The sequence below is a fragment of the Megalobrama amblycephala genome, linkage group LG19, assembly GCF_018812025.1.
Source record: "Megalobrama amblycephala isolate DHTTF-2021 linkage group LG19, ASM1881202v1, whole genome shotgun sequence".
NCBI lineage: Eukaryota > Metazoa > Chordata > Actinopteri > Cypriniformes > Xenocyprididae > Megalobrama > Megalobrama amblycephala.
In genome coordinates this window covers 17240825-17267541 of record NC_063062.1, presented here as the reverse complement: position 1 = coordinate 17267541, position 26717 = coordinate 17240825, and the positions used below count along the sequence as shown (strand labels likewise).

Genomic DNA, 26717 nt, shown 5'->3' with positions numbered 1-26717 from the left:
GTCTTTAATGTTTGTATTGTGTGGTACTGTTTTATAACAGCAATAAGCCCTGTGAAGCTCAACGTCGTGCCTAACTCCCCTTAGCTGTTATAAATTCACTGTAAACCATGGCTTCTTGGGAATTATTGTTTTATTTTACCAAGGTAAAATTTTGTTGTTTAAGCAGGTGTGATGTTTGCACATTAAACTGGTCCTTTGCTTTCTGCTTTTAAAGGGTCAAGCATTATTTGAACATTTACAGAGAGAAAGAATTTAAAGTAATTAAATAATTTATGAATATACAACTTTGGGCCAAAATTTATCACTTTGCCCATATAATGATGAAAACGTCACTGTTATTCAGTTAAAGTCATTCCATGGTGTCTATATTGTACATGCATACAAGATATTTTTCAACACTTGTATTGTCAATGTTTTGCAAATGACAGTTAACATTATCTGACAAATTAATGTTTGCTTTTGATATTGATTTATACATATCAAACACTATTTGTGTAAATAATTTGTAGAATTCTAGATGTATGAAATAAGTATATTAAATGGAAATATTCAAATGTCTAAATGTAATTTATGATCATTTATGAAGTGTTTATGAAATGTTTTTTGTTGTTGTTTAAATGTTTTATGTGTAATTTGGATTTGTCAAATTTAATTAATTGCTCATTATGTTCTTAACCTGATATGTTGTTTGTCAAAGGCAGTAAAGGCAAATCAATAAACTTCCTGTGTGTCATAATACTGCAACATTCAGATTCAAGAAAGACCTATCCAAAAAGTACTTAAGTTGCACTGTAATATTTGTAAACTGTAACTATATGTTGCACTGAATTATGTATAAATGTGATTGCATTACATATGAAAAAACAGAACCATACCTGTGCAGTTCATCACATTATATCACATCATACAAGTATAAAACACACACAAAAGTAAGCTGTTGTTTTAATTATCATTTTAAAGCTAATAAACATTTATCTGTGAAAATGTGTTTTTCCTAAAAAGTTTGTTTTCTTCAAAATAAAAGACACTTGGTTTTATGTTTTATTATTTTAAAGGGATAGTTCACTTAAAAATGAAGATTCTGTCATAATTTACTCACCCTCAAGTTGTTCCAAACCTGTATGAATTTATTTCTTCTGCTGAACACAAAATAATATATTTTGAAGAATGTCAGTAACCAAACAGTTGATGGGTGACTTCCATAGTATCCCCCCCCCCCCATACTATGGAAGTCTATTAATTGTTTGGTTACCCATATTCTTCAAAATATCTTATTTTGTGTTCTGCAGAAGAAAGAAATTCATACAGGTTTGGAACAACTTGAGGGTGAGTAAATGATGAGAGAATTTTCATTTTTTGGGTGAACTATCCCTTTAAGCAATGACATTTTTATAGGCAATTGTATATGAGTAAACAAGAATATGACCACTAGAGTGCACTGTAGTCGTGCAAATAAAAGGCAAGATAGACGAAAAAGAAAAGAGAGAGAAAAAAAAACCCTTCGAAACAAAGGACTGCAAAAGTTTTTACTGTAAAGCTAGTTCATGGACGCTCTGCAGACAAAAAGCCTTGGTTTAAGAGGCAATAATTAGATTTATCAGTCTGAGTCTTCCTAAAGATCAGCAAAAAAACTGAAGATGATAATTTGTTCAACGGTTTCCTATTGTGCATTTATAGACTGACGCATAATGTCAGCATTATCTTTTTTCTCACATCAGAAAGAGGAAAAGCTGGATCCCCCCTCATATTCCCCAGGGGTCTCTCTCTCTAACCCCGACCCCATGTTTTAGTCCCGCCCTCAATCCAAGGAACTATCTGTATGTAAAAAGCCACAAGTCACGGAAACCCTTAATTGTGCCTAAAAAAGGCTGAGCGCACTTATTCAAGCTGGAAGTAAAGGATGCGTTTGAAGAAAGACAGTCGGCCAAGGAAATGGGATTTACTTTGGAAAAAGTACATTATTCAAACGTTTCTCTAGTGTTTGTTGGGGTGAAACACTTGGGAGTTTTTTGCTCAAACTTTGAGCTCTTTATAAATGCATGTATGGACACTAAGGGAGGCAAACATGCGCAAAGGTCTGGGGATATAACTCTGTTTTCGTAAACAATCTCATCTGTTGTTCCTGAAGTTTTTTTGTCCTCCTCTCCGGAAAACACTGCCAAGCAACTTTTGTGGTTAAATGGGGGCATTGTAAGTTGTTTTCAGGGGGGTAAAGGCAACCACGGATAAAGAAGGGAAAGAAAAGTGCGGACTATTTATCAATGAACTGAGAGAAAAGCAAGAAAGACAAGTGGGAGGACAGGCATCGCAATGGCTGAAAGGGAGATTGAGAGAAAAGCGTCTGTATATAGAAGCGTCTCTTTCAAAAAGTTGGAGAGCTGGAGCGCAAAGAAGCGCAGATCATTTGGAGAGGATTTGGATAGGTGCGGTGCCCTTCCCCCAGACGCCGTAGAGCACAGCGCGCAGCCATCACAAGCGACGCACGCTGTTTCTGTATCCAGAAAAGTTTCCAAAATCTCAGCGGCCAGCCTCTCAACCGCAGACCTCAAGAAAGCGTCTCATGGAATATCGGTTCGTGAGCTCTCTGAGAAGTTCATTTTGAGCACAGCCGGGACACAGAGCTCCATAGTAAACACTGGAAGCGTTAAAAACACAAAAAGTACCGAAGATTCGTCTTTGAACGAGAGTGGCTGCTTATCCAAGGAGTTTTCGGAGTCCGCGAAAGAGAATCTTAGAGACAGTAACAGATATTGCTCTGCCCAAGAGTCTGTGTCAGGCTCGGATTCGGACAGAGCAGATAAACACAGGCTCCGGAAGACTTTGGGTGGCACAAATACAGGTAAGATGCATTGTTTTGAAACCATTGGTTCTCATTTTGCCTATTAGGGCTTAACTAATCGTCAACCATAAACAAAGACACTTACTATGTCACGTCTGTTTATATTTAAGTACTTACTTTAATCTTGGCATTGTGTACTGTATATTGTTGACTGTTATGACAGATTGCTTGTGATGTTCTGCATTTGAATGTCACTTTGCTTAAAAGTGTCTGCTTGATGAATACATTTAAATGCATTTAAACTATCATACCGTGAGTTAAAAACACAATGTTTTTGTCTTAGGGAGCCCAACATGCAAATCTCGTCGTGGCTATCACCCTTCCTATGGAGAGACTATTCATGTTGATGCAAACTGGCCAAGCGTTACTAAGATTAGAGAACTATTTGGGGATGGACGCAGAAAACAACATGGATCATCTTCAGATGCTGATGACTTGAAATCTGCCTGTCAACATTTTGATGCTAAAGAGGGCATTTCAACTCCAGACAAAAGTGACAAACAGTTCCCCCACCAGCCAAGGGGAGCCTGGCAAGATACAATCAGCTCTCATCATGACAACAGTGCATTGTATGTGGACTATTCAAACCCAGACTTCCATACTTTAAGTGCTGAAAGCAATTCCTGTGAGTTTTTGAATTGTGATTCTACAACTGCTCCCCCACCACACAGAGGAACGGGTGCTTTGCCCCTCAGGTCTCACCGTTGGCAGCTGCAGGAGCAGAGACAGAGGGCAGAGCAGCCACAGCCACCGGATAGCTCGCATTCCACGCATAACTCCTCCCAACCACAGACAGAGCCCTCCATAGAACTAGCCGGTACTCAGGGAAGACTGAGCTCTGGAGAAGAGGTTGAGGAGTTGAGTGGATGGACAGTCGGTACCTTACCTCAAAACAAGCATGGCACTAGGGCTAAGTTGAGAGGAAGGTCTTCAGGCAGTGAGGAGGACAGCCCTGCAGCGCTAGCTCACCACAACAGGGACGTAAGACGTCGCTCGCTGAGGAAAAAGAAGAAAAACAGTTGCAACAGGACAATGAGGAGTCAGATGACAGCGACAACCAGCCATTAATGATGGAGCCTTGTGATTCTCAGACGGTGGGCCGCAGGACTGAGGGTTTCCGTTCTAGAGTTTGTAATGCGGGCATGTCGTGGGCACGAGACAATCCATCTCAACGGTCTCATATGAGTAAGGACAGTTTTAGGCACCTATATAGAAATTTTGAGGGGTCAGTCGGAACTAGCCCTGTTCCTCAGGTGTCACGTGTTTCAAAAGTCACCATACCCTCATTTATATCCAGTCCGTTAGGGTCAAGAAATAGTAGCAGGTATTCTAGCACAGAGACATTAAAAGAAGAGGATCAGCCAACCAACATCCACAGCTTTAGCAGGGCATCATCAGCGGTTCTGAGTAAAACATACCATGGCAATGCCACTATGTACCGCTCGCCTAGTTTTGGACATGGAGATAACTTTTCCCGTGCCCCGGTTCGAGTTCGCCCTAAGCTTGTGCCCAGCCTAAGCCCAGCAGACTGTAAAACGGGCAGTTCAGAAAACAGAGTATTCTCCCACTCCTTAAATAATGAAAAAGACAGGAACAGGATCTCTATGTCCAACCCTGACATTGCCTCAGAAACGCTATCGCTTCTTAGCTACCTTAAGACTGATCTGTCAGAGTTAAGAATGAGGAAAAAGGGTCAAGATGATGAGGACAATCTGAACTCTGATCAAGGCACATCTGTGTACAGAATGGGCTCCAGGACAAATCGGCCGCACCCTGGACGCCCTTCTCTGAAGGATCTCACTGCTACTTTGAGGAGGGCAAAGTCTTTCACTTACTCTGAGAAGCCAGGAGGACAGCAATATTATGGTAGCGGGCCAGGTTTAAGGAGTTCTTCCGAGCAACGGCTAGACTCTGAAGGCAGTAGCGAACAGGTGGTGATTGCTGACAGGGAGGTGGAGAGCGATGACTGCAGAAGTACCTATGGTTACGACGAGCCAATGCCGACACCTCTACAAGACCGCTACGTACAGGAAGCCAGACAGGTAATAAGAGACATTTGTCAAATGAGTGAAAGTAAGGATGATGATTATGAGGAAGACCGTTTCAAGACAAAAAGCAGTGACACTAAAATAGACACTGTAAAAGAAAATAAGGCAAAGCAGGAGGTGAAGAGACTTGAACACCCTGTATTTACTGGGTGTAAGGAAGGGGATGCTGATGGAAAAAGTGAAAAATGTTTACAGAAGGGAAATTCAGAGGAGAACATGTTCTGTGATAAGTCATTGGATGAACTCTCTGGTCATGAATCTAGCCTGACAGATGAAGGAATTGTTACAGAGCCAGAGGTTGGCTCATATGGGGGGCTGTCCTGCAGTAAAGACTTGCTGGGTCAGACTCTCACCGCTTGGAATCAGTCAGAGTTGTACGATAAGCAGTTGCCTGATACAACACCAGAGGAATCTCTTTCATCTCAGGTTCCATCTGTTAGGACAGAGTATGAGGGAGTAGCCATAGGAGGAGACATTAGCAGCAGTAAAAATGTAAACCAAGGGGCCTTAGAGGCTCCGTCTACTCCTAGTGCTATTCGCAGGCGAAGGAAATTTTCCTCAGCTGGGAACAATGGTTCAGACTCCAGCAATGGCAGTAACGGAGAGTCGAACGGTGAGTCTGCATACCGCTCCTTGAGTGATCCCATGCCTCATAGACGTTGTTCAGTTGCAGAGGATGGCGGAAAGAGCTTCTCCATGGACAGCAACCTGCTCGGTTCACTCTCTCTAAACTCCAAGGTGGGTGGTGTGGAGTCCTCTGCAGCAGACCTTTCTGAATATACAGGCAGTGCAGCCAGTGACCTTTCCGTGTGTAGCGACAGCCTGAGAGATTACAGTACTGTGATTCAGAGCATTGTTTGTGAACCTGGCGCAATGGATAATCTTATCGATGAGAAAGTAAATGGCAAGGCTGTGAAGAAAAAGAGCTTTAGTGACCCTAGTAGGCGTGGAGAATTGGCAGATACAGTCCTAGAATTTCAAAAGCTTCCCAGCGAGCCAATTAGTGAACTAGAACAATCCATACCACCTTCTAGCAGTGAGCCCATCTTATCTGAGCAAAGAGATGAGCTATGGGCACTGAATAGTGAACAACGACAACTATATTGTCCAACCAGAAGGTCTCGTTCTCAGTCTGAGCATGTTTTGCCCTCCCACCTTGGTCATAATGGAGAAACAAAAGCAGCAGGAGAGCCCTCCTTTCCTTTTGACCCTAAGCTAGCTCAGGTTTTGTCTCCTCGCATCACTCGCAGAAGCCCCAAAAAACGCACAAACCGCTTTACCCATCAGGTGTCTTGTGATGACGGGGATCAGTTAGATGAACAAGGTGAAGAGCAGTCCTCTGCATCCATCCTCCCCCAGCTTCCAACCTCAAAGGTCAGACCCAAACATGTGCGTCATGCCAGTGAACCTGCCACATTTGTACCGATCATTCCTTCACATGCCCACATATCCCAGGATCTCCAGAGGTCTAGCCATGAGTCTTCACTGCCTGACAAAATAGTCCCAGGGGAGGACACTCCATCATTAGAGGACGTCACTGAGCAATACATCTTGGCCATGAACTCTGCAGAGTCCCCTGCGGAGACCCCAGCTGCCACTGGTGGGGTTATTCTGGAAGGCACTACTTCCACACCTTCAGTTCCCACCACTGAGCCAAAACTGGAGAGGAAGTCCAGTGAGGAACTTCCCACTGTCCCTCTGAAGGCCAAACCAAGAGTGGTGAGTGATGTGTTCTATTCTCTATTTTGGGTATTTAAATGTCTTTGAATTGTTTATGGAGAGTTATGACGTATGTACTTGCAAATGTATATAAACTCAGCAAAGATTGTTGATTGGAAGTAGTTTTTTTTTTTTTTTTTTTTTTTTTTTTTTTAACCGTCCTTATTGTTTCTAACTTGAAGTTTATAACTCGTGAGCAAATCAAGTCAAGGTGTTTTTTGCATAGTTTTTCATTTTATGAGACCTTCATGCTGGTGTGCTGATATATCACACTGAATAGAACTTGGATGAGAATTTCAAGGCCTTCAGCTTGAGTGGGCATGTGTGTGCAAAATCATGTATTTATTTGTGTACTGTTTGGCATGTTCTTACCTCAGGTTGTAGGGCAGCTGAATTTATTGCTCCAGACTTTGTTTTTGTCTCTTAAGAAAAGAGCAGAAAGATGTTTCTTAGAAATATGAAGAACATATTTCCACCCCCTCAGCAGGTTCTTCTGGAGTCGTGTTGTTCTTTTTTTTCCTTAGCCTACCTTTGTTTTGGTCCAGTGCCTGTAGCGTGTTTGTGCACTGTGTGTGCATCTGTGTATTTCTCCGCTGCAAATATTCCCTTGTTTGCTTGACTTAGTGAAAAGTCTTCTAATTCTGGCATCATTCTACACACATTTTGAAGGGAATGCTTTATCTCCTTGTGTATTTATATAATCGTTTATCCGTTCTATAGAAGGTTAAAATAACTTAAATTAACTTTCAAAAAAGGCTTGTGTTACCAAACTGACCTTAGGAAGAAGTGCCATTCACATATATCATATTTAAGAGTGTTGTGCTTGGTAGTGTATGTCCCCGGGATGTGATGTTTTCAGAAGTCTTGCAAACTCTTAGTGATGGATTAGTTCTCTGTATGGCTTGGTAAGCCCTGTGTAGCACGGTTGGTCTGTCTCAGACACAGGGTTTGGTCATAGTTTCCCTTAGTCCACCTTTTATGGTGCTGTATTTTCCTGAGATTTCATCTGTGCCAGCTTGTCCTTTCAGTATTGTGGTCCACTTAGGACTGTGTTTGGAGCCGCCTGAAATTGGCTGATTATATAAAGGGTGCAGATGAGTTTGAGTAACATTCTGTTGGCCTCTATAGCTCCCAAATTCCTTTTATTTTATTTTATTATTATTATTCTTTTTTCTTGCAAGGGTCATTATGAAGTGCACAGTGGGGAAATGTTTGCATGGCCTTTTCATTCAGCCTGGATTATGCAGTCTAATTTGAGTCCATCATTGACAGAGGCTTGGAGACTTGCATACGCTTTTCACTCTGTTCTCAGGCACTCGCACACACACATTCGTATTGTGGCTAATGAAAACACAAAGTGTAAATAGAGCTAAATGTTCCTCCTCTTAAGCTCCAGGCACATTTGCAGAGACTAATGCCTGCTTTATGACATGTGTAGGGATGTTTGATGTTTCTTTCATGTTTTTCCCCCCTCCTTTTCAAACCGTGTCCAAAGATTTTGTCTACAGCACATGCCATATGTATATGAATATAGTGGCCTCAGAAAGTATTTGTACACTTAAGCCACAGTTAAATATGGATGAGTGTCATTGCATTAGTGTGTTTATATTTCCTTTTAAGAAATGCCACCAAGTTTGGTATGTAGTTATCTAATGCAATGATATACATTTTGGGGCAAACGTATTGCATTTGCTTTCAGTTTATTTAAAGTAAACCTATAAGTAGTTCTTTCCATATGTTTGAAAGTATTTTCTGTGATTTTGGTTATGCAATTACTAACCACAGTAATGGCAGTTGTTAGGTAAAAGTTGAGGCCATGGTAATTATCTTGACTGCATCACTGTACTTGTTCTTTAGTGAAAGAGGAGAGTGCGGATGTCTGTCACTAGTGGGTTAATGAATATTGAAGCTTGGAGTGGTTCAGACCATAAACACAGGGTGTTTATTACAGGGGCTGCAACGTGTGTGTAGAGAGCTTGTCTGTGTGAGACGGGTTAGCCAAGTATTCCCTGAGGTTGTGATGATCAGAAACTGTAAACACACCCCTGAAAAAAGAAGGAAAAACACATGTGGACAGTGGAGGGGAAAACGCCCTCAGATTGAGCTCTTTGTGAGTAACCTGTGAAGATGTCTCAATGCTGCGGTAATGTGAAACGGATAGAGGAGGGTGAACACATTGTTCTCAGCTGTACAAAGACAAGCAAAAGAGCCAGGATAAAAGAACGTAACAAAAGCACAGCCTGCTAAGGGAAAACTTTTTATGCGTTTTGGCCATTCATTTACACGACAACGGCCTGAAAACGCAAACTTTTGAAAACGGGCTTCAAAGTGCAAGTTTTCGAAAAAGGTCTCCGTGTAAACAACAAAAACGCGAATCTGTGAAAACGGTTATGCGTATTACATCGCCATCTAATGGCCTGCTAGCAGAATACAGCGTTTTTGGTAATTTTCACAAATTCGTATGAATGGCCGTTGTCATGTAAATGTACCCTAAGTAAGTTTCTGATGCTCTTAAATATACCGAAAAAGAACTTCAAAGAAGCATTTGTGGCATATGGTTGATTATCACAGAAATCATTTTTTCCTTCAGTTAACTTACAGTAACGCACCTCTGTAGGGTCTTTTAAATGGTTTACAAGGAGAAATGTGATGCTTGTCTTTTAGTAAAGCACTTGCATTTAAGTACTGAGTTAAAATATATATTATTTGATCTTTAAAGTCATCTAAATTAACCATTTTGAGGTGAGACAGACTACCTAGCTGGATGAGCATCTGGTTATGCACTACTGATGTAAGTGGCTGGAGTTTGCTCCATGTAAATAGTAATTTTCATGACGCTGAAGTTGAAAGATTGGATATCATATAACATTGCACAAAGTAAGTGATTCTATAAAACTAGTTTCATGTTAACATATGCTTCTTGAGGCTATATTTTTTTAATCAGTGAATTTTTTGTAATGTTGCTTCCGGTGCTGTGCCTGTCTTCAATTGTAAGTACCTTTTTAGAATTTTATATTTTAAATTCAAAAATATTTTTGTACTAATCAAATCCCAAAAACCTTTTAATATCCTCCTAGACGGCAATAAGATTAAATGGAGACTTGCTTAAGAGTTTCAGAAGAAATCTCAACAAAGTCTCAAACTGTACTCCGTTTGCCAAGCTATCTGAAGTTAAAAGTCAGTGATCTTAATATGATCTCAAATAATCTGATTGGCTATCAATATTCATTTTATAGCTCTATGAAGCTGGTCTGCAGGTCTAAACTGGTTTAAGGTGTGTGTGTGTGTGTGTGTGTGTGTGTGTGTGTGTGTGTGTGTGTGTGTGTGTGTGTGTGTGTGTGTGTGTTTTTTTAGCAGGAATGGTAGGGATACAGTTTTTGTGTGTTTAAGTGTATGTGTGTGTGTTATAAGAGTCTCTGCTCCTTTATCAGTGCCTGTGCCGAGTGATCCTGCACAGACAGGAAGCTGGGGAACAGAAACAGGAAGTTGTTGTGGTTACTAATATGTTTGATGAGCTGCAGAGGCTGGAATGTGCCGCTCTGCTCGGGAGACTGTTTGGAAACAAAGTGCCAGGCGTGAGACAGCACACACACACACACACACACACACACATACACACAGACACTCCAGACGACTGTGTGCTGTGTTTGCATGACTTGTCAGAGCTTTGATGCTGTTCTGGCTGTAACTGCTGCTCAGTGTCTTTAGCGGGATTAAAGGCTCAGTTGGAATGAGTGCATGTGTTTGCTGTCTGCCTTCGATTGGACCGTTGTCTCAGAGGGGACACAGTCATGTCTGTGTCGTTCCTTCTATCCGAGAGTAATTCACTCTGTGTGTTCACTCAGACACTTGTGAGTCAGTGTGTTTTAATGTAAGGCCTGGATGTCTTGGAGATGTCTGTAGATTTTCTCACCCTTAAGCTTGCTTCCCCCACTGCTATTGTGAATGATTCATCAGTTCATGTTATTCGTCTGCTGAAGAAAAAAAAAATGGCTTTATTACCAGGCTAAGCTGGTTTACAGGTTTAAGACTGGTTGAAAGGACCTTTGACTGATTTGAAATGGGTTTTTGACACTTTTTTTTTTTTTTGCAGCTCAGGCTGGACGATGAGCTTGCCACCATTTTAAAGGGATAGTTCACCCAAAAATCTTTTGCTGAACACAAAAGATATTTTGAAGAATATGTGTAACCAAACAGTTGATGGGCTCCATTGACTTCCATAGTATTTTTTTTTTTTAAACTATAGAGGTCAGTGGCCCATCAACAGATAGCGAGATGTATTCGAGAAATGTGTGAAACTGTGATTATTTTGCAATTTTGTTTGCTGATTCTAGTGGTTCAAAAATTAGCATGTTGCTAGGGTTGGTTGCTATGTGGATGCTTAGCAGTTGTTCAAATCATTAATCCTAAGTATGAAGAATAAATATGAACTTTAATTAATAAACTTAATATGATGCTGTAAAATCATTGATCTTTATTGTGTTTAGCACATCAGTGTTATTTATATAGTAAGTTTTTTTTTTTTGTAGTATTTATTAACATTTTGAATTAGCTTTTATATACGTAGAAATAGTTTTATGTGCTTTTGTCATGTTTATTAGGTTTAATTTTCATTTTTATAGCTTTAATTTATTTTTATTTCAGATTTAAAGGATTAGTCAACTTTCAAATAAAATTTTCCTGATAATTTACTCACCCCCATGTCATCCAAGATGTTCATGACTTTCTTTCGTCAGTCGAAAAGAAATTAAGGTTTTTGATGAAAACGTTCCAGGATTATTCACCTTATAGTGGACTTCAATGGGCACCAAACGGTTGAAGGTCAAAATGACAGTTTCAGTGCAGCTTCAAAGGGCTTTAAACGATACCAGACGAGGAATAAGGGTCTTATCTAGCGAAACGATCGTCATTTTCGAAAAAAATACAACTGTATATGCTTTATAATCACAAATGATCGCCTTGCACATGCCTTTGCTTTCCGCATTCTTCAAAGCGCTTACGCTGTATGTCCTACGCCTTCCCTATTCAACTTACGGAACGAACGCGGCGCCATTTTCGTTTTAATGGTAAGTAGAACAGGGAAGGCTATTCTACTTACGGAATTCTACTTTCTTTTCGAGTGACGAAAGAAAGACATGAACATCTTGGATGACATGGGGGTGAGTAAATTATCAGGAAAATTTTATTTAAAAGTGAACTAATCCTTTAATTTTAGTATTTTTATATTTCATTTAGTTGCCAAAGCAACACATTTAAGTTTTAAAGCTTAAAGGGTTAGTTCACCTAAAACACTGCTTCGGAGCTTTACTAATTTTTTGTTTCAAATCATTGGTTCGGAGCGCCAACGTCACGTGATTTCAGCAGTTTGATATGCGATCTGAATCACTGATTCGAAACAAAAGATTCTTAAAGCTTCGAAGCTTCATGAAGCAGTGTTTTGAAATCACCCATCACTAGAAATTGTTGAATAAAGTTGTTATTTTGTTTTTTGGTGCACAAAAAGTATTCTCGTCGCTTTATAATATTAAGGTAGAACCACTGTACTCACATGAACTGTTTTGAGTACCTTTCTGCATCTTGAGAAGTTCAGTGACATTGCTGGCAAAAGAGGCCTCACTGAGCCATCGGATTTCATCAAAAATATCTTAATTTGTGTTCTGAAGATGAATGAAAGGGTGTGGAACGACATGACATTATTTTCATTTTTGGGTGAACTAACCCTTTAAGTTTTTCTAAATTCTATACATTTTATATACAGTATATAGTTTTATTTGAATGGTTGCAGTACTAAGGAGAGTTTTCTTTCACTTTTCTCTCTCTCTCTCTTTCTCTCTCTCTTCTCTGTGCCGGCTGTTGTGTTCATGGCCGTTTTGCAGTAGTGAAGGAAAAGAAGGCCACATTCCTGGTGCCTGTTTAAATGAAAACAACAGAAAAACAACTAGACCCCCTTTTCTCTTCTCCTCCATGTTCCTGTGCTCTTTTTCACTCGCTTGCTTCATTTTCATTCAATCAGTCCTTTATTTTCTCCCTTCTTTCATTTCCAAGTATCACTTTTCTTTTTTTTTTATAGCCCTCCCGTCATCCATTACTCCCTCTGTCCCTCCCTGTCAGAGTACCTGATATCAGGGCTGAATCTCATTTCTGGAAGAATGACAAAAATGACTTCATCCCTCCACAATGTTCCTCAGCTCCTGAGCTGACTGCAAATGGCTTTTAGAGGAGAGCGAGAGAGACATTTAAAGGATGAGCTACTTTAATGGACAGATAACATACTTCCCTTTAGAATAGGACAATATATTGCTGTTTAAGTGTTTCAGTTTTAGTTAGTTTTAGTTAGTTATTTATTTCCAGTTAATAGTTTTAGTGCTTCAACTTATTTCAGTGCTTCAACATATTTTATATATATATATATATATATATATATATATATATATATATATATATAATTAACTCTACAAACCAGAATTATTATCATTATAATGTGTATGTATGTATGTATGTATGTATGTATATGTATATATGTGTATATATATATATATATATATATATATATATATATATATATATATATATATATATATATATAATATACTTTTTTTATTCTGACTATCTGACTATTTTTATCTGAATGTTTTTTTTTTTTTTTTTATCCACAGAAAATTGTGAATTAATCTCCACATGTTCCCCCACCCCACACAAATTTCAATGCACATTGCATTTTGGACAACTACCCATAATTCCACCAGAGCAGAATCATTCACACAGGGGTCACGACCCCATGAGACATCAGAGCTGTGCTGTGTCGGGTGATTATTGTGACCTAGACTCAACTTCATCTGTTATCTGTTATCAGGAATATTGATTCCATTCCCTTTATCTTGGCTTTATTGATTTGGATTGCACAAGTCCCCAGCATTTAATTTTCTTTCCTTAATGCATTAACACATTCATAATCTGATTAATCCCAGCCAACCCCCCCCCCCCCCCCCCCCCCTTCTTTTTTTTTTTTTTTTTTTTTTTTTTTTTTTTTTGCTTTTATTTAGATGCAAACCCCTATCCATCATCAGATGAGGCTTCTTCTGGTGTTTTCTTCTGTTGGTGGTCTCTGTAAGCATGACGGTGCATGCATTTAGAGTTAAACTCAAGCGTTCTGTCATGCAGATGAGGGTAAAATACTGCCAGGATCAAATCTCACACCAGATCCGTTGAACTTGGGAAACGTCAAAGTGATTGGAGGTGTTGTTATGTAGATGGTTTGTCAGTATGAGGGCTCACCAATCAGAACCAGTATTTTTTTCTTCATTTTAATCCAACCACCCATCTCTCCCTGTCATGCTTCTTTTTTTGATCAGTTTTGTGTTTCACTCCAAACTGAGGTCTGGATCTCAATTCTTCAGCATCAGTGTAATGGATGGACTAGAATGCATGTCATGTTCATTTCACAAGTGTTTTTGAGTTCCTCATGTCTCCCCCTCTCGAAATGAAACCGTTTTTAAAGGTCAATTGTCATTAAGTCAACCACTGTAACTTCCAGTACAAGAAATGCAGGAGCTTTCCCTTAGGAGCAAACTGAGTGAAATGATGCTCAAGGCCTCATGATGATCAAACAGGTGGTTTATCTCTGAATCTTCTGTGTGTAACCACAGCCTGAATTCAGACCTGTTATTTGAGAATTAATGGTTCTCTCTTGTATATTACATATTTTACGTTTGTTTTTCTTTAGCTTAAGTATATATTCTATATGGTTTTATTAATGGTTTCAGTTTTAGTAAACAATTTACACTAATAAAGAAGAGTTTTCTTTCACCTCTCCCTCTCCCTCTCTCTCTCTCCCTCTCTCACTCGTCTATGCCGGCTGTTGTGTTTTATATGTCCCTCTCCAAACATTCACACAAATATGTTTCTCATTCTATTTATGAAAACAGACATTTTTCTCTCTGTTTAGATATTCCTCTTTTTGCGTGTTCCGCTAAGTGCTCTTGTCTCAAATGAAGTTTTGTAGTTTCATTCTTATAATAAAATGACACACAATAATGTGTCTCTTAAACTAATCACTTATTTCTTCAACTTCTTGTTCATTATTATGCAAGAATTTGGTCAGTTTAACTTCAAAGTGCGAGTAGTTGAATTGAAAATTGTGAATTAAAAAGCAGCAAATGGGCTTGTCTTGTGTGCTTGTGTGTTTTGTTATAACTGGTAGGCTGTGTAAGACAGCTCCAGTATGAGAACAGGGTCACAGAATGATGCAGTTCACCCTTTCCCATGGTACATCTGGCATAGCTCCAGTGTTTGTGTGTTGATTTGTTTATCTTCCATGTAAGCCTTCTGCATTGCACTGATTTATTGAGATGAACCCAAGGCATGGAATGGAGGGGAAATGGAGAGAGTTAGAGGAACAAGAAAAGAAAAGGGCCTTGCTGTTTCTTATCAGTGGTGTTTGTTTGCAGAGACAAGCATCACTATTAAAGTGTAGTCACATTTACTGTTGCTGCAAATTTTGTTTTGTTTTTTATTTTGCAAAAATTGGCTGACCATTCATTCACTCACTTACTCACTCACTCACTCACTCACATACATATATATACAAGTGAAAAACATGAATTTTTCAAATAGTTAAGAGAGAGTTAGTTACTTTGCTTCAATTTTTTAGAAGATGGACAAAATTTGACACCAAAAAAGTAATTCGGTTTAACCAAAATTGCCAAATGACACTTTTGGTTATACCAAATGACAGTATTTTCAAACAATGCTAACATGTTGATATCTAGCTAGCTAACTTGTTAGGTTGCTAGCTTGCCAGCAAAATGACAGTCAAACCTTTTATATTTAGTACAAGTTTTTAAAAACATTTTCAATGTTTTATAACAGTTGTAGCGAATGACCTGATATTTCGGGACATGCGTATGAACAAGTGAAAAAACATGAATTTTTCAAATAGTTAAGAGAGAGTTACTTTGCTTTATGACCATGTGGTCCTTTGCAGGTGTGTGAGTGATGTCACATCCTGTCACATGATATTACATGACTATGATCTTCTACACATAATTTTAATACTATTTTGCACTATGTTGAGATATGATGTTATAAAATCATGCCAGAGTAAAAAATGTGTACATTTATTACTTTTTAAGATATTTTAATCAAAAATGAAATGGCTGTGTTGGCCTTTGGTCAGTTAAACCGAATGACCTTTTGACGCTTTAAAATCTTTAAAATACTTTTATATGTAGCAAAATATAATTAAAACTTTTTGGATTCAATAAAAGAGATCTAGTTGTACTACCTTACATACTTTGGATGTCATATCTTTGTTTTTTATTATTATTAAGGCCTTTGGAAAAAAAAGGACTCATCATGTCATTGACCCATATAATATATTAATAAAAATATAGCTTTCACTTACATTATTACATACATTTCACTTGCATTAGGCATCACTTACATTTACTTCTGAGTAAATGTAATCCACTTGATCAAATTAAAGTATTTTCATTTTTTCACTTTTATTCAAGATTAGGCTTTTCAGATGACCAAATATTCTTTATTTTATGAGTTATTTTTGCCTGTATACATGATGCTAGGATGTTGGGTATTTGCCAGAGTGTTACTATGTGGTTGCTAGGGGGTTCTCGTTGATTCCTAGGGTGTGATATTTAAAAGAGTCCTGCACCCACAAGTCTCTGTGATATTCTGGTCTCTAAATCTGGCTCGAACCCTGATTTTAGTTTAAGTCTGTGGGATTTTTTATTTTTTTTTGCCTGCGTTTTATTGTCTGGCAGGTGAAAATCATCCAGTAACTAAGTAAAGTAACAGCTCTCCACAACAAGCTGCATGGTTTAAAGTATCATTTTTGTCCGTAGCACAAACAGTAAGCATGCCAAAATGTGATACTTGGGGTTAGAGGTTTAGAACAAACCCCCAATCTGAAGTATAAGCACTAATAATAGTGATGTTTGCTTTAACAAGCGCCACTAATTATTATCGTTATGTCATTATATCAGCTTTCTTCTTTCTTTGTCCCTAGTGCTTTTATACTCTGTCAGTTATAACTTTGCTTTCTCTGTCTCTCATTACGATGGTACCACCCTCTGTAATTACAGTGTTCTGTTTGCTTATGTGGGAGAGAATGGTTTATCCACTTTCTGGGGTTCCCTAAAGAATCACTGCTGCCCATCTAATTTATCTCATGTCACTGGACTTCTCTGTGTGCGGTTATTAAAGAGCATATTTGTCTGTCATCTTGGGGAACAGAGACAAAAGGCATGATTTATGACTCTACCATTGGATTTTTGTGTATTTCAATCCACTATCTTCTCCATAGTGTGGTTCTTTTCCCTTTTTATAAACCCAGAATGCTGCAGCTGTGTGTGTGATGTGGGTAAGACATTCATATTTCATTCTTTTCCACTTTGGATCCGTGTACTCCACAAGTTTGGGCAACATGGAAAAGAACCTCCTCTTTTGCATAAATTCTATTTAGAAAATCACAAAGGTCTTTGTGGAATCTTCAGGAATGGAGCAGTGTTTCTGTTTTAGAAACTGAGTTAGTTTACCTTGATACATTTTGGTTTTAATTTGATGTAACTTGGAAATTTGACTCTTGTATAACTTAATTTGACAGGTGTTTGATCCGGTTATTTGCATTTCATGTGGATTTATCTTCATTTTTACACATCAACAAGGGTGATATTTACGTCTTACATTTTACATCTGCCGTTTGAGGTCAGTAAGAATTTTTGGAAAAATGAATGCTTTGATTCAGCAAGTACACATTAAATTGATCAAAAGTGTCAGAAAGAACATTTATAATGTTAAGAAAGATTTCTATTTCAAATAAATGCTGTTATTTTGAACTTTCTATTCATCAAAGTATCCTGAGAAAATGTATTACGGTTTCCACAAAAATATTAATCAGCACAACTGTTTTCAACATTGATCATAAAAATTAATGAGCAGCAAATCAGTATATGGTACCTAACCCCCAATCTCTCCCCGGGCGCTGCAGAAAAAACAGCAGCCCACTGTGCGTGCACTTGGATGGGTGAAATGCAGAGCACAAAATGGTAGTGTATATGTACACTGTCCTCCAAAAGTTTGGAAACGCCCTAGAAAAGTGGGGTTGTGGACAATATTGGCATGAATCCTTTTTAATTTGTGATAATTTTACACTGATAAGGGACAACACAAACTACGAAAACATATTTTATTACATAACAGATTATACATAGAAAAAATTTTAATTTTCAATTCATCAAAATATCCACCATTAGCAGCTATCTGACCTAAACTGGGTTCTAATTGGTTCATTGTGTTCTAAACTTAATTGGCAATCAATTGTTGAAGCTATTAAGGTGTGCTGACCCAAACCAGGGCCAAGTTTCACAGGCATCACAGCTGGCAAAGGGGCATGTCTGACTTTGACATGTATATATTGCCATTATTATGTAATCAAAATGAAAATTATTGTTGTTGGTCTTCAATGATAATGTCAAGTTATTGTAATGTATTTGCACCAAAAAATTGTTGAGGATTTATGCTGATATCGTCCAAAACTACACTTTGCCAGGGGTGTGTATGTGTATATATATAATATATATTTATTTGCCTGTAAATAAATGGCAGCTATGATACATTCTGAGTGTGACTGAGTCGATGTCACAGTGAAACCCGTCCCCGTCCTTCAAGCGTTTCCTCATTGGCGTCCAAGCCCACTTGCTGTTCCTCACGGACAATGCATGTACTGTAGCAGGCCAGGGCATAACTGAGCATGTGGGCTCCGGGGCCTTCAGAATGTGGGTGGACCGGAGCGGCGTTCCCTCTCTGACTGACACATTCACATGCATACTGACTCGGTCTTGGCATTACAAAATGGGCACGTCGCAAGATCAAACTCGTAGAGTGTGTGCCAGTTTTACAGAGAACGATCGAGACTTCTGCTCTCCCTCTCTCTCGCTCTTTGTTCGGCTTCAATGGCATCGGTGAGGCGGTTTAGAGGGACTTCACGTTTCTATGGTGATGGCAGGAAAGACTACAAGACCTCAAGTCCCACCTCCAGGAAGAAGTTTCTGGAACTGGGCAAAGACTTGAAAAATCAGGCAGGTTTTTTTCTCTTGGTTTGCATTGAAGCATTGGTTGTTGGGTGTGTATTATTATTATTAGTTTTATAGTCTGAACATTATCTATTGGGAAACTAGAGCTTGTCAGAGTTAATTGACTGACTGTCCTCTGCATTGCTGTGAACCAATAGTGCCACTTTGGGGCGGGACTACTTGTTTGAGCAACCAATGGTGGTTTGAACAACCACGATGGAGGAAGTGTAGTAATGCTGTGTTTATGCCATGTCGTAATTACCGTAATTACGAGATGACAACCTATGACATTTAGTTCACATCCTCAAACTCTGATGCCATATTCATACTAATACGATTTAGTTTGAAAACGCATCTTTTTATCTACGTTTTTGCCTTCCATTCACACTGAAACAGCATTTTTGACAAGGAAAATGGAGCTTTTTGAAAACGCTCTCTAAAATGGATAAATTTGAAAACACTGTTTTCGCATTTTAGTGTGGATGGTGAAAACGGAGGTATTTGAAAACGATGATGCTTGTTTAGTCATGTGACGCATATTGTACACATAGATATATACATACATAGTTCTGTCATGAAACTCTAGATGGTGCAGGCTATTGGGTCTTAATGCAAGCTGATGATAATTACAGCGTTAACTACTTGGCACAAGTGGTCCATGTCACATCTGCAGCAATGAGCAATGGCTGGTTACATTAACTATAGCAGTTTGCAGCACGCTTCAGTGTTCCTCTGAAACCCTCCACCTTCCCCAGCTCCACCTGTATAAATCTGCTATGGGTTATTGATATATGCTATTTGTGCGTATGAATTGGCAGTAGCAATTTCCTGTACTTGCTCTGCAGCAGCAGCAATAATCTACAACAACAGCAATAATCTACAGCAGCAGCAATTCAGCAGCAGTGTAGCAGATCTATTCTGCCAAGACCAAATACATTCGCATTGTCATATCCATTACCATGCTAACAATCTTCCGAGAGTTGTCATGACTATAGTTATACCGGCATTGTTGTGTCTGTTATTTGCATCAAAGGCCCACTGAAGAGTGTTGGAACGCGCAGCATTATTCAGTGTGTTGACGTGATTTCAACTAGGGCTGGGCGATATATCGCATGCGATTCTCACGCGCATTTCGTCAGTAAAGCCGGTTCCTTTATTACCGCTAAATCGCCATCACCTGCTTTCAAATGGAGCGCCTTTTAATAGACAGAGCCGTAGTTCACTGACAAGCCACGCAAAATCGGGTTCATTATCGAAGTCGATTCATCTGCGATATGAACGTGATATTGCGTGGCTTATCAGTGAACTACGGCTCTGTCTGTTAAATGGCGCTCCATTTGAAAGCAGGTGATGGCGATTTAGCGGTAATCAGGGAACCGGCTTTACTGACAAAATGCGCGTGAGAATCGCATGCAATATATCGCCCAGCCCTAATTTCAACTGAAACAGGAAGACAGGGCGATATATCGAACAGCCCCGCCCCTTTTTTAAATAGCCAATAGCGTTTCGTTTGTTATCGCCAGTAAAGACTTAGTAAAACCTCTGTTTCCTTCTAATCTCTAACCGTTTCTCCTCATAATGTCCTTTATATCGATTACATACAGCATTCTGTGCAGAATTCAAAAGGTTCCGATACCTTTTGTGCTCTTGTGTCTCTGGACCGGAGCAGACTGCTTGCATTGCGGCGGTTCATGTGACACTAACGCGAAACGGACTTCATCCGCATCAAGAAGTCTGAATCGTTCCCTATTCTCTATATAGTGCACTATATGCCATTCACCATGTAGAAACTAATAACTACTCAGCGTCTGTAAGAGTGTAGGAGGAGGCGGGATTTCAGATTCTAGAGAGCATTTGATTGGACCGAAGATTTGACAAGTGTGATGTGATGTTGTGAAAATCCGTGATCCATTTTAGCGGAAGTGAGAAACTGTGAGATTCGAATGCTTATATCTCCTAAATGCGAATTGTGTCATTGTTTTGGAACACACCAGCTTATTCATAACCTTAAGGCTAACATATTCATACTAAAAGCTAAAAAACTTAAATTTTGATTTCAGGGGGACTTTAACAGTATTGCTCAAGATAAATCTTCGTATTCTTCGTTTGCTGTCCTGCGTGGCAAATTATGATGACATTTGCGTTCTGGTGGTACAGCGGTCATGTGATCAGAACTCTGGAAATTCTGAGATTACAAGTTGTAATCACAAGTTCTGTGAGGACGTGAATGCTTTTTACAAGTTGGAATCTCGTAATTATGGTAATTCTAACATGCCGTGAATGCACCATTATTTTTTGCAGTTTTGTTTGGTATCGCTTCACCTTTAATGTTGTTTAAGTTGAATATAAGCTCAGCTGTCATTCCTTTAATTTGTTTGATTTCATGAGTTAACCATCAAGCTAGTAGCTTTGTTTTAGACTACTTCACACATGAGTTGGTCACACTGTATACTAACCATAATAACCACTGTATAACAGGCCATAATATTAGGAGAAACTGCAAGGATAACGTCACACGCTAGGAACTTTAGCATGATTGGAGGCTAACGTAACACTTCAGGAACTGTTAACGTTTCTGTGGTATAATTATCTGTGTTTGGGTTTCACGACGCGTTAAGGGTGGTCCGGAACTGAATTTGCGCAGCTTTTCAAAGTGATGTTTGACAGTCCTGAAATAGCCATTCGGTTTGTTTTTCCTTTTTCAGACTCTGCTCTTTCTCCAATATTAGAACCTTAATATAGACAAAGAACGCCAGCAAAAATGTTTCTAAATCAGACATGCACAAGATTAAAGAGCTGGATTTGGTGCTCGGCATGCTGGCAGAGGTTGGGTCAGGGCCAGGACCCCTCGTTGGTCGCCCCCTCCTCTGAGGTTTAGTCCGTCAGATGAACGTCAGGAAATTGGGAAGTTTGAAGGTTGTGCGCCCAATGCTTATCTGTTTCAGTAGAACAAATTCCAATATTTTTGCCCCCCTCAGTTGTATTGAAGTTCAGCTAGGTTAGCCTGATATGAAATTCACTGATTTGGTTCTCAATTCCTTTTTGATGAAGAAAGAAAAATGTTTTGTGTCACATTGTTGAATCCCAGTTGGTTCGAGTTAGGCATGCATGCAACAACAACTTTTCACTATATATTATATAACATACATGTTTGGTTAAAATTAGTTTTCATGTGGATTTTCTAAATCGAAGATCGCATTTTTACATGCTAGTGTGTGTCGAGAGAGGTGAGCCGTATGTCCTCTGGCTGGACTTTCGGGGTCCCATGTCTTCAGCACGACCTGCAGATCAGCCTTCATCAATCATAATAGCCCCAATTACCCTCCTAATGATGATTGTGATAATGGTAATGACCGCTGATTCCAGAGTCTTCGGAACGCGGGAGAGGAAACGGAGGAAGACAGGCAGTCGGAAGCCAGGAAGTGCACAAATGTTTCATACAAAGAGAAAAAAGTGCAGTTGAGATGACTGCTGGAGGACACTGGGAAAATCGTGCCATTATGTCAAGACTGACCTCCTATGAATGAGGAGTCTGTGCCGGTAGAGCAGGTAATCGAAGCCTGAGTTTGGGATTACAGGCTGTGTGTGTGCATCTGTTCCAGAGCACAAATAACTTCAGAGTTACTCAGGGTTCATCCTGGAGGAGGATTTTGTAGCTGCTTCTACATATCTCGTGAGATTTAATGCAGTTCTCAGTTATGTTTGGTTCAAGTATTAACTTTATCTGGCATTTTTATACAGTAAGGCCGCATGTCCACCAAAACGTTTTTAGCCAGCTGAAAATGCTAGACGCTCTGCTGAAAACACCTATCTGTGAGCGCTTGCTTCGGCATCCCAGCATTTTTTTTCAGTTGAGACGCTTTGTTGCTATGATACAGAATATCACTGTTACTTGTAACTGATTTTGCAGAAAATAAAAATGTTGACACAATGTAGAGTACTTATGTATGTTCTGGGACCAGCAATATTAATTTCTCATCCATTTTGTCCCGTTCTCTGCTTGTTGTTGTTGTTGTACAGCAAGAATGTTGTTGTGACAGTTGGTCGGTGTTGTATTTGTCCCGCCCCTGTTCCACTCTGATTGGACGGCTGGCTAAAAAGTGACAGTGATGAGCGCAGCGTTTTACTCAAAACTCGAGGCGACTGGTAAAAAACGCCGAGCTCTCAGTGCTTGAGCGTGAAAAAGACGCTCAGCGCCTCATTACGCTCCTGCCTTTTAAAAATGTGGCGCTCCCATTGAAAACTTTAGACTGAAGATTTTAATGAGGAATGTTGGAGTTAATATTGAGATCTGACTTTTGATTACATACTTTGATGTCTTGGCAAATTTGAGCACAGATTCATATTAAGATGCGAAAAGTCTGTTTTGTTCTCTAATTTTTCCTCTTTTTTTTTCTGATTTTTCCCTTACATCAGCTCTTTATTCCCTCTTTATACATTTGATTTACTTAATACTTACGCATTGCATTAAAGGATTAGTTTGCTTTAAAATTAAAATTTCCTGATAATTTACTCACCCCCATGTCATCCAAGATGTTCATGTCTTTCTTTCTTCAATCGAAAAGAAATTAAGGTTTTTGATGAAAATATTCCAGGATTTTTCTCCATATAGTGGACTTCAATGGAGCCCAAATAGTTGATGGTCAAAATTACAGTTTCAGTACAGCTTCAAAGAGCTCTACGCAATCCCAGACGAGGAATAAGGGTCTTATCTAGCAAAACGATCATCATTTTCTAAAAAATGTTTTTTAAATTATATACATTTTAACCATAAATGCTTGTCTTGAACTAGCTCTCTTCTTCTTCTCTGTTAGAATTCTGGCAGTGTAGATGCTACAGTGTATTACTGCCCTCCACAGGTCAAAGTTTGAATTAAATTCTCATATACAAAATGCTTGTGCAAGTAAATAACAGTTAGTTCAAACTTTGACCTGTGGAGGACAGTAATACACTTAGCAGCATCTACACTGCTGGAATTCTAATAGAGAAGAAGAGAGCCGAGCGTTTATAGTTAAAACGTATATAATTTTAATTTTTTTTTAGAAAATGACCGATCGTTTCGCTAGATAAGTCACTTATTCCTCGTCTGGTATCGTTTAAAGCCCTTTGAAGCTGCACTGAAACTGTCATTTTGACCTTCAACTGTTTGGAGGCCATTGAAGTCCACTATATGGAGAATAATCCTGGAATGTTTTCATCAAAAACCTTAATTTCTTTTCAACTGAAGAAAGAAAGACATGAACATCTTGGATGACATGGGGGTGAGTAAATTATCAGGAAATTTTAATTTGAAAGTGAACTAACCCTTTAATTACTTATTTATTTATTATTTATTATTAATATGTGTGTGTGTGTGTGTGTGTGTGTGTATATATATATATATATATATATATATATATATATATATATATATATATATATATATATATATATATATATATATATATATATATATATATATATAATTTACTTATTTATTTTTATTTATTGCTTATTTTATTTATTTATTGAAAACATTAAGCCAATCTCTGGATTGAAAAAAAAAATTAATATGCTTAATTGATGTGACAATAAGGCATATTTTACATATACAGTATTGATACTGTATTTCAGTAAAATACTTTACCTTACAGTGTCAGTAATATTTAATTTTTTGTTTTGTTTTTTGCATTACAGTAATGATAATGAGAGTTTGTTTTGTATGTTGCATGAGAATTGGCAGAATTAATTAATTGGTATAAAAATAACTGTCATAATGCACAAAATCATAATGGTCATATTTCTTCTTCTTTTTTATAACTATGGGCTGAAAAAACAACCTTGATCTGTTCTTGAGAGGTTTAGAGGTTATTTTCTTCTTCAGAAATAGTGGAATGGACACAGCTGCAATAACATAATGTTTTCTTTTTTTCAGCAGCAGTTTTTTTTTTCTTCTTTTTCTCCCCCCCTCTCCTTAAACATCTTAAAGTGTTCACTCTTGTCTTATTTAAAGCTTGCGAGTTAAATCTCCTGTTAGGTTGTGTAAGAAAGCTCAATGTCAAGTACATTCTCTTGTACATGTCGCATAGGAGCCCAAATTTAGTGTCTTTGGGAATGAAAATGAATGACGGTTTTGTCACCTTTTAACCTTTTGCTCAGATACTTGTTCAACATGACTATTTTTCTGGCAGCAGACTGATGGAATATTAGATGACATCAGCATGGAGCTCTTCAAGTTGTAACAGGAGACGAGGTTATTAGCCATTAAATTTAAAGGACACTTGAACACAACTTAGACGAGGCATTTTTATTGTCATTTTTCTGCAGCTGAATCTGTGTTTTATAGCTTTTTATTGGCATAAAGCCATCATATCCAGAAATCATACCTTCTTAGAAATGTTTTTCTCTGGAACTTGTGTATGAATAGGAAGTTAGTTGAGTTTGGCGCAGGCCTCCAGATGGGAACGCCAATGTTACTGCCACCACCAGCAGCCTTCTCTTCCCCCTCATTGGAGGAACTATCCCGTCCATTTATCTCAACCTATTTTTATCCTTCAGGCCTGTTGTGTCGTCAGGCCTACATCTGGTTCTCATTCGTAGTTCTCATTCCATAAAAGACAAAGTTGCATTTAGCGAAGAGACTGCAACAATATTTTTCTCCCACTCTCTCCTCGCTCTTTTATTCACACATTCACTCCTACTTTTCTTTGATTCGAAAGTCAGTTTTCAGGACTGATAAACTAGGGGTTTTGATTCCAATAAGATGTGCATTTGAAAACGCAACATGCGTAAGCCATCTTCACAAAATTTGTAATGAGATACAGTATCTCACAGAAGTGAGTACACCCCTCACATTTTTGTAAATATTTTATATCTTTTCATGTGACAACACTGAAGAAATGCCACTCTGCTACAATGTAAAGTAGTGACTGTACAGCTTTAATAACACTGTTTAAATTTGCTGTCCCTCAAAATAACTCAACACACAGCCATTAATGTCTAAACCGCTGGCCACAAAAGTGAGTACACCCCTAAGTGAAAATGTCCAAATTGGGCCCAAAGTGTCAATATTTTGTGTGGCCACCATTGTTTTCCCCCCTGCCTTAACCCTCTTGGGCATGGAGTTCACCAGAGCTTCACAGGTTGCCACTAGAGTCCTGTTTCACTCCTCCATGATGACATCATGGAGCTGGTGGATGTTAGAGACCTTGCGCTCCTCCACCTTCGTTTTAAGGATGCTCCACAGATGCTCAATAGGGTTTAGGTCTGGAGACATGCTTTGCCAGTCCATCACCTTTACCCTCAGCTTCTTTAGCAAGGCAGTGGTCATCTTGGAGGTGTGTTTGGGGTCATTATCATGTTGGAATGCTGCCCTGCGGCCCAGTCTCCGAAGGGAGGGGATCATGCTCTGCTCATTCATGATTCCCTCAATGAACTGTAGCTCCCCAGTGCCGGCAGCACTCATGCAGTCCCAGACCATGACACTCCCACCACCATGCTTGACTGTAGGCAAGACACACTTGTCTTTGTACTCCTCACCTGGTTGCCGCCACACACACTTGACACCATCTAAACCAAATAAGTTTATCTTGGTCTCATCAGACCACATAGTCCATAATCTGCTTGTCTTCAGCAAACTGTTTGCGGGCTTTGTTGTGCATCATCTTTAGAAGAGGCTTCCTTCTGGAACGACAGCCATGCAGATCAATTTGATGCAGTGTGCAGCGTATGGTCTGAGCACTGACAGGCTGACCCCCAACCCCTTCAATCTCTGCAGCAATGCTGGCAGCACTCATACATCTATTTCCCAAACACAACCTCTGGATATGACGCTGAGCATGTGCACTCAACTTCTTTGGTCGACCATGGCGAGGCCTGTTCTGAGTGGAACCTGTCCTGTTAAACCGCTGTATGGTCTTGGCCACCATGCTGCAGCTCAGTTTCAGGGTCTTGGCAATCTTCTTATAGCCTACGCCATCTTTATGTAGAGCAACAATTCTTTTTTTCAGATCTTCAGAGAGTTCTTTGCCATGAGGTGCCATG

At 39.0% G+C, this 26717-nt stretch overlaps 1 protein-coding gene across 1 annotated transcript in view; it reads left to right on the top strand.

The window, feature by feature from the left end:
• Positions 1-1776: 1776 nt before the first annotated feature.
• LOC125254865 (rho guanine nucleotide exchange factor 17) overlaps positions 1777-26717 on the top strand; it is a 119789-nt gene continuing 94848 nt past the window's right edge. The window contains 3 exon segments of the mRNA XM_048169706.1: positions 1777-2839; positions 3123-3857; positions 3860-6606. Coding sequence (XP_048025663.1) covers positions 2311-2839; positions 3123-3857; positions 3860-6606 — 4011 coding nt within the window. The 5' untranslated portion in view covers positions 1777-2310.